This window comes from Herpailurus yagouaroundi, unplaced genomic scaffold (genome assembly GCF_014898765.1).
Source record: "Herpailurus yagouaroundi ecotype Mexico unplaced genomic scaffold, PumYag 163, whole genome shotgun sequence".
NCBI classification, from domain to species: Eukaryota; Metazoa; Chordata; class Mammalia; order Carnivora; family Felidae; genus Herpailurus; species Herpailurus yagouaroundi.
In genome coordinates, this window is record NW_024412404.1 from 4105596 (window position 1) to 4117643 (window position 12048).

Below are 12048 nucleotides of genomic sequence, written 5' to 3' on the forward strand. Positions count from 1 at the left end.
ATTAGAAACATACCAGAGGTGTGCAGACTGCTTCACTGGATGAAGGTGGAATCTGCCAGATAACTTCGTTTTAAAAATGTTATAGGTACCACACAGGAGAACGTATAATATTCACTGCACAATTTGTTGCTTTTGCAGGGATTTGGTCTTAATCTCTCTGCATGTTACTGCCTTAAGAGCTATAGCAACTCTTGCCTTCTAAGAAAAGAAAATATTTCCTAAGCTTATTTCCATTGCTGCCATTGCTGTTCTTTTATTTTTACAATGGGAACCCTAAAAGGGGGGGGGTAAGGTTCCATAAAAGAATCCAGGTGGATGTGTAGCCCTTTGATTGGCCTGTTGTATTTGGAGAGCTGTTAACTGCTAGTTCTGTTTCTGTGTTGTTGCTGCAACAGGAATCCAAAGGTGAGGGGTGGAGCGAATAGGCTTTGATTTCAGCTACTGTGACCAGTTATTTGAGAGGCTGGGACATGGAGCCAGGTGGCCACTGGGCAGCTGCTGTCTTCTTAGAGTGACACCCCAGAGGCTCCTAGTGCTAAGAATGAATGGGGAAAGAATGTGTCTCCTCCTCTGCCCCCTAGAGTTCAGACCTTTTTGTTCTGTCAGCTTTTCTGGGTTTATTGGAGTGCTTGTCTTCAATGAATAATCTCACTTTTTGTTGTCTAAAACCATGGGAGTTGAAGCACCTTGGGAAAGCCAAGAAGGCCATGCCCTTGGTTGACTTGAGGACTGACTATATCCGATCGCTTTTCTTACTTGCAAATGCAATCTCCAAAAAGAAAAACACAGCTAGACCATGAATTTATTCAATAATTTGTGGTTAAGAAGATTCCACCTAACAACTAGCTGAAATCACTGAAGATCTATTTTCTCTTACTCAGTTTGCAAATGGCTTACATTACACCCAACCCACATTGGTAGCTGGAGAGAACAGTTAGTAAAATTAATAATTAGACAGTTTCTCTTTTTCTCTGTCTCTTCCCTCTTCTCCCCAAGTGTCCTGTCAAGGCTTAACATTTGCTTTGACATATCAGTTAAGGAAGTTAATGAAATAATATCTTCACTGGGGCCATTGAGTAACCTTGAGTCAATGATTACCAGATTTGAATTTTACTAAGGAAACACCTCAGGTTCAGCAAAATTCTCAGATACTAACATCTGTGTATGACTCTCCTGCATATAACAGCAAATAAAACCCTAAATTTCACTGAAACTTTGAATCAACGCTCTTGCTGATTATTCCCGCTTCAGATGTTAATCTCGTTCTGTCTACTCTTTAACACATTTCCAAGGACGTATCTATAATCATGACATTGAACTGACTGAACCAGCATCCCCCAAAAGAAAGATAATGCAAGCCACATGTAACTTAAAATTTTCTAGTAACCTCATTTCAAAAGGTACAAAGAAACAGGTAGAATTATTTTAATAATGTATTTTATTTAATCCAGTATCTTCAACATATCATTTTGATATGTAATCTATAAAATGTCATTAATGAGATATTTTACATTTTATATATTGTCCTGGAAATCCAGTGTGTATTTTATGCTCGTGGAAAGTCTTAGCTTTGTACTGGACATATTTCCAGTGCTCAGTAGCCCCACGTGGCTACAGGTGGCTGTGTTACATAGAGCAGCTCTAAACAGTTATAGAAACATTTTTTTCTTACACTGAAAAAAAATGAGAAGCAGTTCTAACCTCTTCTGCGTACTCTTCTTGTTCATTGTAAGATTTACATTAGGATTTCTGATGTAGTTATCTGTCTGTGTTTCTCCAGAAGGTGACACACACCCACTCCCACTGACGGAGCACTCTAGCTTGCCCTGACTCTACACACACAGCCCAGACCCTTGCTGTCCTCATTCTGGACCCTCACTCCACTCTGCTCCAACACACACACTGTTCTCTGCTGTGGGTCTAGGAGTTCCTTGGTATCGCAGGAAAGCGATTGAAGTTGTTTTCTGGTATCGGGGCTTGTATGTACCCACAAACAAATGAAGCTCAGAGATGCCACTGGTAGCTTGGAAAGGGAAAAAGGGATGGGAAGGCTTAATGTGAGAAAGAAAAATGTGTAAGTCTCAGACAAACTACAATAGTCATCTTTTTTTATTTTTTAAGTAAGAGACTATCCTTTTTCAATTATTCTTTCTGAAAGATAGAAAAAGCATAAAGAAAGTGAAAACTCCCTTTTAAGTACAAATTCCTTTTGGGATCTTTTAAAAAAGAGATTGGAAGCCTATTACTTGATGACCTTTTACTTTTTCTTATGTGTATGTGTTTGAAAACCTGAAATGTCTCTCATAACATATTAGTCCAAGTCTGACAAAGTTAAATATCTCCATGCTAAACCACACATGCACTCACACACACACACACACACACACACACACACACACACACACACACACAATGTCTCTTTTACTTATTTCCAAGTAGGGAATGTTTTCTTGAGAGATGTAGCAAATCAATTATCCTCAATGTTGAAAATGGAATATCTCATTTCCAAACCTGGAGAAATGGCTGACCAAGAATGTTGTTTATAGAGAGTTTAAAAACTGCTCTGATATTTGCTGCCCCTTGCAAGGCTGCTCAACACAAAACATGTAACTTTCACTTCTGTGCTGTCATGCTCAATAGTAACACCACAGAACATATCAATCATGTACTAGAATGAGCGGGTCTATTGGTTGTAACAAAAAGAAAAAAGAGAGACAGAGACAAAAAGTCTCTATGTTTAAGAGGTCCTATCTTTATACATTTCATAAATTATAGAAATCAAAATGTCCTTAAGAAGTATTTTCAAACTGGATCTTTAAAATAGCCTAAAACTTAAAAAAAACAAGTATCTTAAATTAATATTCTATTCTTACAGACAATCATACAAAGAACAACTAAATCTGTTCATGGAATAGTTTTCAAAAAATGGAAACATAAGTTATTTCAAAATCTTAAGAAAAAGTACATAGTAAGCATTGAAACAATGCACTTCATCTAATTATTAACAGCTTTCATGCAGGTTTTTCCTCAACACCCAACATGGTCTTCTCCATTAAGAGAGGAGGCTGGGACCCAGGGCCTGAAAAAGGGACCATGGGCACCAGGCATCCAGGGAGAAGAATATAGCAGGAGAAATGAGTTGCTGGGTAGATGTGAAAGTAGAAGTTTGAGACCCTGTGGCATTTTTAGAGGCCCTTTTTGGTTTTGCTGGGTTTGCCACTTCATGACGAGACCTGACTTCATGACAAGATCTTGCAGCTGGGGGCAAGAAATCAGACCTTTTGTGCTCAGTAGTAACACCTGGACCACACCACCACCTGTACTCCATGTACCAAGCTAAGTCCTCAGGCATCCACTCTGCCCTGATGTTTCTTTTTCTTTTTCTTTTTTTAAGTTTATTCATCCCGAAAGAGACACACACAGCACGAGTGGGGCAGGGGCAGAGGAAAGGGGAGAGAGAATCCCAAGCAGGCTCCGTGCTGTCGGCACAGAGCTCAATGTGGGGCTCAAACCCACAAAACCACAAGATCATGACCTGAGCCAAAACCAAGAGTCGGACGCTTACCCGACTGAGCCACCAAGGCAGCCCTGCTCTGATGTTTCTTTACAGAATTGTAAATTTCGTACTTTGAAGGCAAAAGAGTCTTCCATTGGCTCCTGATGCCATGGTACATAGATCTCATACCCTCAGAGACAAACATTTGTGGGACACCTGGGAGCCACCCCCTCTGCCCCTTCAGCAGGTCCTGAAGGGGACCTTTCGCTGAGAATGGTTTCCATAAAGGCTACTGGGCCTAGCCAGAACAAACCAAAGGGAAGGTGAGCGTTTGAAAGGTCAAGCATGGATTTCCATTTTCTTCCCTATTTCCAGAATTCTCTCCTTAGAAAGTCCGTCTTCTGAAAACCCAGAATCTTTCTTCACTCCGCACCTTGATTTCACTCCCAGATTTTCCTCTCATTCTGCAAGTGGTAGTGAAAAGTGTCTGCGATCCCTTTCTTCTTTGCCAAGGCCCTTGTAGACAAGCCTATTCTATACTTCTAGAACATTTCTGCATTCCTTTGGAACTCACTACATTGTTTCAGAATAATATAGAGATAACATTTGGGCATTTAAATTTCTCTCCTCCTCAAGACACAGAGGGGAAATAAAGATAGAAATCTGCCTGTCACTGCTGGTAAAACCTGACTAAAAAAGAGGTTTGCTTGTGTTTTAATGGCAAGAATGCGTGGAGTCACATGCTTTCAAACCAATTAGCAATACAGATGAGCTAGCAAATCGAGTTCTGTTTATAGGGTGGGGGAAGGGGATAAGTCAAATAATCTGTGTTTTTAAATGTTTCTGAGAAATGAAGACCTCCAGGGCAGAGAGAAGGCGGATCAGGAAATAGCTATGCAAATCACATGCCTATGAAATTACTAAAACTTTGATCAGGGGCATTAACAATTGCTGCAGCATTCACAAGTATGAAGCAAAGAGTGAGTAAGACGGGCATGTTTTGGAAGGGATTACAAGAGTGTTTACGTACATGGTTTGTTGAGCAGTCAATGAAGTCCATGGCTGTTTTGGACTTAAGCCGCCAAAGCCGCCAGGTATGACAAACGCACTAATACATTCCACTCTCATTAGTGACTCGTGGGGATCTCAGTGATTTTGACCATGAGCCAAAGTGGTTGGACCTCATGTAAAGTCTGCTTCATGTCTTTCCCCCACCCCCCCCTTTCTAACAACATCACTGCTCACCCTTCACAGGAGGTGGAAGTGGATCTGGGTTCTGAGAGAGTGTAGTGCATTGGAAATGCTAAATTGTTGTTATGGACACTGTGGTCCAAACCACACCAGGTCTAAAGCACACTTGGAAACTCAAGGCGGCCATGACATCCAGAGTGGCAGTGTGATCATCCCTCTGGGGCAGGTGCAGCCTTCGCTGTTCAGGGCTGTGTGGTCTCGGGGACATTTGAGAGTGAGAGCATCTGTGGCCAGGTCTAGTCTCGGTTCATGACTCTAAATTATTATTTTTCATGGCTTTATTTAAGAAAAAAAATTACTCTTGAAAAGGGAACTGTCAGAACAGTTACAGAAAGCGATAACATTCTTGCAGTGTTTTGGTTTGTTTGGTTTTTTTTTGTTTGTTTTACCTTGCCTATTGCTTTGAAGTCATCATTTAAGGTTAGAACACCACACAAGATAGAGTTTTGCTGGCCTGTGGTCCCGGGTGCTCGTTTCTTATATAACACAGTTGCTTCTCCAACATTCCTGTTGGTCCTAGAAGATTGTTTATAGGAAAACAGAATAAAAGTAAACTTGAAAATTTTTAAATCTATATGTAATTAACGCCCTGTGAATTCACAGAAAGATTCAACTAATTAACAGACGTTAAGTACTAGCAACCACAGATTCCTGGCACCGCTCTATTAGGTGCGGGGTAGTGAGTATACGGAAATGCTGTGGATTTGAAACAAACATTTAAGGGTATCATTTATGAATTTTTAAAATAAAAATGTTGGCTGTAAGCTAAAGCCAAAACGAGGGCTGAGAGCTTCTGTTTTTCTTTTCTTTTTTTCCAAGTATTTGAAAACTGAAATTCTATAAGAGATTATCTGTGAAATGGCTCTCCTTTATTACACCCATAAATTTCAGGAGTGGCTCTGATCAAGCTTTCTGCCATTCTTGGTTTCTAAATCTTTTAGTCATACATTAATAACTTTAAAAACACTCATCCTATTTTTGTTGTAGTGAAAGAGGAAGTTTCTAAATAGTCAAAAGGGAAACATTGAAAATAGAACACAGTAAATGATAACTAAATTAGGGTATTTTTTTTTTCCAGCAAGAGCAAAGCTCCATGCTGAAACTTGCCAGAGTATTTTAAGATTATTGTCTACAAAGAAAATGTAGCAGAGAATTGAGGTCCTCAGAGGAAAGGCATTACAGAAATGCAAAGTATTATCAGCAATGTGCATTATACATGGACCAATGTTTCTCAGTCCCTAATGCATCAGTCAGTGGACTTTAGTTTTCTGGCTTGTGTTTGGTGTTTAAAACACACACACACACACACACACACACACACACACACACACGCACACACACCCGAGTGCGGACACGCACGCACAACTTGCAAATCAAGTGAGTTAACGCTCTGCCAACTTCCTCTAGATATTGACCCTAGGGGGTCAGCCTCTTAAGAAAATGATGCCTGGTTTTCCATCCTCCTAATTGCAGTCCCCCACCAACAAGCAAGTCCTATCTCTAAGTGGAAGCTCACAAAGAATTTCTCGAGAGAATATGGAGCTGCGCTGGCAACAAAATCGTCTCTGCAAAATGAGAAGAAAGAGTTGTTAACTGATGAGTCAATCCAGCTTTTATAGCAGTTTATCTTCGTGGTATTTCCAAGAGCATAAATGTTATAAAAAAAGAGAGACGGTCATGACAGGAAGAACACAGTAGAAAAAAAACAGGGACGTTTAAGCCAAAAGCAATTTACTTTGCCAGTAACTGGTTACATTTCCTTTGTTTTATTATTATTATTTCAAGGGTTGGGGTTGAGCTGAAAGTTTCCCACACCTGTGCTGTCCTGACACATAACTTTGGCAAAACCCATAGACAAGTGAATATATAAACGAATGCCTGGAAACTCTGAACTTTAGATGCTTTAAGAAAACAAACAAACAAAAACCTTGTTTTGCTATATTGTCTTTAAGAAAGCTATATTTTATTGATATTTGAATGAGTTTTAAAAAAGGAGAAGACAAAACACGTGGATGAGATGTGGATGAGATGTCAAAGTGGCCGGTTGCCGACTCTCCTGGGATTAATGCCTATAGAAATAGCAGTGACTTCACAAAGGTGAATACTTGTTAATTTCATGGCCCTGAGTAAGAGGAACAGATGGGCAGTCAGAGAGGAAAGATTTTCTTTTTTTAAAACCACAGAGATCTTTCACTGTTCTTCTGCAGTGGGCAGAATAGTCAGTGGCCCCCTACAAAGGGGTGATGTGTGTGGCACACGAAGTTTTTATTGGAACTGTGCAGCGTTAGTGGAAGTCTGTCACCTACTGCTGAGTCAGGATTGATGGGGACCCTACCCTGCCTCAAGTCTGGAGGATGCTGTTTGCTGCCTGAGATGGGCTTTTAGTTCCCTTGTACTGTGTCGTGGTATTTGACTGTTTTCATTTAGGGAAAGCTCCCTGGTGACTGCCGGCCCAAGTTAATAATATAAATATCTCATTATGAGACAGACTGAGTGTGTGTGTCTGTTAGAAGTTACTTAAAGCAGGGATGTTGGATAAAGTCCAGTTGCCCGCGTTGGATCCTGTTACCAGTAACCAGTTGCATGACCTAAAACAACTAATTCCATGGCTGTCTCAGTTTCCTGGTCTGGAAAATGGGGATAATAATGGCGCCTTCCCGCTGGTTTGCTGTGAATTTTAAATGAGTATTGTATGCAAAGTGCTGACTGGCACAGAGAAAGTGCACAATAAATACCAGCTATTGTTATTATTCATGTGTAATATTGAAAACATTGACTGAATTCTGTGAATAAGCATGGATTATATACACATGCAAAAGTAAGCGAGCATTTATTGCTTCACACTAGTTTGTTCCGTAGCGGATCTAACTAGACCCAGTTATGCTATCAATAAGTGTACTGCTGGCCTCCCGCACTCCTGAACACCACCACACCATAAAGCATTTGTTTTTACTCACTTCCCTTGCAAATGATTTGTTTTCTTGACTCTGTAAGAAAAACAAAAGTAGCCCAGGGACCAGAATTTTTACTCCCCCCGCCCCCAAAAGCCAGCTCCTCGGTCCCAAAGCTTTGCCCAGGGTCTTATGGATCTAAAAGGTTTCAAATTGTGTTATGGGGGCTCCCATCCAGTTCTGCATGCTCTGTTCTCCCTGGGACTTTGAACATCTGCTCATCAGGGCACTGGTTACACTGGGTACAAGATCACAGCTCATCTAAGATGCCAGACACAAAGGCTTAACAGTCATCGGGAACCAAAGGCCTTAGGTTTTCGGTCTCAATTCCCAGAGCAAACTTCCTGGTCATTGGGTTATGTTCCCAGAGCTCAAGTGTAAATAGTAAAGGCGAGCAGAGGTTTACAGGTGCCCAACATGACAGGTATGCACAAGGCCAAGTGTGTGGGTCCGGCTCGAAGACTTGAAGGAGTTACATGTGGGCATCTTTATTTCCATTAGTCACTTATTCATTCAACAGATTTATATTATGTAATGCCGCCTCCTGGGTGTGTGCTGGGCAGGTGAGAGATGAGTCTGACATGGTCCTGCCCTTAAGGACTCTCCAATTTAGGATAATAATAAGCCATAAAACCCAACTAAAGTACAAAGAATACAGTGATACCGTCCATGAGAGAAAGTCGGAAAAAGGAGGGCAGAGGGGAAAGGAGAAGAGATATTTGAGTTTGAGGCTTGAGTGATTGGTGGGATTTGCCCAGCCTACCTGAAATGTCAGCGACTTGCCTCATTAGGAACAAAAGGCTTTTTCTCTTGATCAAATCCCATTGAGAGTTTAAGTTTGTGTGACCAGAATATTAGGTGCTAGCCTGTTCTAAATTTACGATTCTCAGAATCTGTTGGGGAAGGGCACATGTGCTTTTCTGGGTTCTGAAAACAGCTCAAAGAATGGAGAAAATAGACCCGATTTGAGGATGACTTTATTGTCGGTTCCCGGAACCTTTGCCTTTATTTAAAACAGCCTGTTCAGTACAAGTTCTATCTAAAAGGCCTTTGGGATTTGAAAGCTCTTCTGGAAATAAATGCTTTTAGGTTTAAATGTTTTGGAGGTCTTTTTTTGCCAAAATGTTAGGAAGGAGAGACCACAGTTAACAAATCTGAGAACGGAGGCGATATTGTTTTGTTGCTTTTAATGAAATGTCTCAGACCTACCCTAAGTTCTGTTTGTCTCTCGGTCAGCTTTCTGCTAGGCTATTATTTTGATAAGGGACATGAAAGTACATCATTCCCTCGCGGTCATTAAAGTCTTAGCACTTAAGTCGTTGTGGAAACACTTCTGCACGACACCAAAATAGTCCACGCCCTGGCTCCAGGCTGAGGACCGGGGCAGTTCATGGAAGGTGGCATTAGGCTGTGACAGGAGAGCAGGAGGTCAGGATCCACAACACAGGCCCGATGAAATCACCAAGGCAGTGCAGGGAGGGGGAGAGAGCAGAGCCCTCCCTGCCAGTCTGGCAACTCGGCAAAGTCCTCAGAGCTCATCCCACACACTCCGTGCTAGTCACTGCTGTGTGTTTACATGAGTAATGGAGCTGCCGGGGGAGGGGAGTCGTAAGCACAGCGCTGAGCCTGGCAGCTTGCACTTGCGTTCGCGTTGGGAGGGAAGCTGACATCCACACCAAGTCAAGACTTCCAGGGACGTGGCCGGGAAGCAGTCACATGCTGTAGCTTTCATGAGCACAGACATCCTCAGGCAGATGTTTGTCGACTGGAATGGGTAATCGCTACTTTCTCTTTGCTTGATTTTTGTCTGTGAGGGTGTTTACCTGTGATAACTCCAGGCTGGCTTTCGGGGGTGGACTTCTGGACACCCGTCTGGGGTGGGGGGGAGAAGAGAGGGGAACGGGTTTGGGAGGGGGAGCCAGAGCCCCACAGCCACTTTTTAAACTTTTGCCGGGCTAGAAAGGCAGCTCTGCTCTTCTGGGCTTTACCAACAGCACAACTGTTATCCACGGTAGAAAAGCGAGGGCGCGGGAGTCATGTTGAGGAGCAGAGTGTAAAATGTCCTAAAACCACTGGTTAAATGTGTGATGTAAGATTAACAACAATTAAGAGCGTTCCAGTGGTTCAGATTGGCACCGTCGTAATCCTATCTTTAAGCAATAAAAAAGCGCGCGGGTACCTCGAAAGGGCTGGGAAAAACTGCTCAGGGTACAATTCACTAGTTTGGAACCGTTCAAGGGCTGCTTGTTTCACGGTTTGTTTTAATTTTGCTTGACTTGCGTGACTGATGAAGCTAAATATGAAAGCTGATGCCGGACAGTCCGAGCACTAGGTAAACAGCAGCCTTTTTTTCCCCCTGCTTTCTGTATGGATCTTAAAGGGATTCAGGCTCAACATCAAGGATGAAATAGAACTCTGCTTTGCACCTTGTCTGTGGCTTTCAAAAAGTATAATCTTCACAGAATCAGGCTAGCCCCAGTGTGATCTTTGGAAGTTATTTTAAATCACCCTCGATATCTTACTACATTGAGAAGGAAAAAGAGAGCATGCTGATTTAAATGTATCAGCCAGATTTGTTGAGATTTGAAACATGCTGGTCGCAAAATTATTAGTAAATACTTGTAAGAATATTTTTTGGATTGTTAACTATGAATGTTCTTTCTATAGCTCTCTCTCTCTACTCATTTGTATCATATCAACTTATTTGTATCATAATTTAAGAAACTGCTCATGTGTCCACTTTTGAAGAGAGAGGTTTTGAAACGGGACATTACTATGATACCATAGTGGGCTTGCATTTCACCTAGGTTTCTGAAAAACAGATACAAAACAAAACAAAGACTAATCTCCGAGCCTGGCTTCGGGTTGACTTTCAGCTCAACATGTTTATTTTCTAACAGTAGGGAAGTGCCTTTTCCTTACCATTGTCCTTGAGAGCAGAGAGCTTCATTTTATTTACACTGATTAGACATGTTAAAGTGCAGTAGATTCGCTTGGGGAAGCATGTACAGAACTGTAGAGTCTACCAAGATGCGGCCCGTCAGAGAGAGGAGCATAAAATGAGATGCGTACGTTTCTCTGAACAGTTTAGAGGGCACCGCTGTAGTAACACTCATGGTCTTTTGTAAGGAAGCCCACGCGCATGAAAATGTACATCAATTTGTTCTTCATTTGTTTTCAGCGCCAAACCTTAAAGGCAGACCACGCAAAAAGAAGCCATGCCCACAGAGAAGAGATTCGTTCAGTGGTGTTAAAGATTCTAACAACAATTCCGACGGCAAAGCTGTTGCCAAGGTAGGGTCATTTGCTCCCTGGTATCCGTTTGGCTGCATCTTTTTATTTTTCCTCTTTCTCTTTATCTCTCTGCTCTTGTGTCTTGATGGCAGTTTTTAGTGGAGAATCTGACTTTGGTATTCACAGCCCTCTGTGTCTGTTCCCGCCACCTCCTCTCCCCTGTGTGGCTGGGGGAGGGGGGAGTGGAGGCATTTGGATTAGTCAACAGAAAGGCTTCCCACCTCCCAGGCTGGCCGGTTGGGTAAAGGACAGATGATTAAGCGCCCACGTCATTGAAGCTGAGATTTCATAGTAGGTGACACAATGACATAGTTTACTCTGCTTGTGTCAAAAATAGACCAAGCTGAACCATCCTCTTTCTGAACGTGTTCATCTAAATATGTTTCAGAGATTAACAGAGGATGAAATTAGAAATGTCTAGAATTAAGCTTTTTAGTGATTTTTTTCCCAAAGTCACCTCTAATTTACCTTAGATTAAAACTGAAGATATTTACCTACATAGCAAAAGAGTTACACGTACACATGCAGCCATATATACATTTATGTCTTTTTAAAGATCTCCAGTAACGCAGAAGGAAAATACAAATGCTAAACTCTTTTTCCGGGAGCAGGCCCATTTTGCCGAAGAGTTCCGTGGAGTCTGGAAAGTGCACACCTGAGGGACTGAGCACGATGAGGGGTGAAGTGTCACTTCATATTTTTAGACTCACTCTTTTGACTTTTGTGGGGGTGGTTGGTCAGATTTGCACGGTTCTGTTTACTGGGTGTTCATACTTAGGTGTTGATTCTGTGCCAAAGACAGCATTAACCCCTTTAGGACTTGAATTGAAGACCAGATTTCAACTGATATTATGTTTCCAGATTCAAGGACTAAGTGTATGAAAATGGACCATTTTGGCTAGTGGTGAATTTGGAAGATGCTGCTGTAGAAAAATATGAATTCGGCTCTGGGTTTGACAGTCTACTATTTTTCTGCCACATGTGCCAAGCCTCCTCCCAGTGTAATGGAAGCAAATCTGAGACATTCACAGTTTATAAATCTTATTTTTAGCAGGT

At 41.8% G+C, this 12048-nt stretch overlaps 1 protein-coding gene across 2 annotated transcripts in view; it reads left to right on the forward strand.

Moving 5' to 3' along the window:
- ARID5B (AT-rich interaction domain 5B) overlaps positions 1 to 12048 on the forward strand; it is a 182323-nt gene that overhangs the window by 127058 nt on the left and 43217 nt on the right. Inside the window, exons 1-2 of one of the 2 annotated variants that reach the window (XM_040485130.1) lie at positions 9044 to 9472; positions 10880 to 10992. In XM_040485130.1, the coding sequence (XP_040341064.1) occupies positions 9469 to 9472; positions 10880 to 10992 (117 nt within the window). In that variant the 5' untranslated portion in view covers positions 9044 to 9468. Of the gene's footprint in view, positions 1 to 9043; positions 9473 to 10879; positions 10993 to 12048 lie in introns of those variants that run through there. The other variant, XM_040485129.1, reaches the window with a different exon arrangement.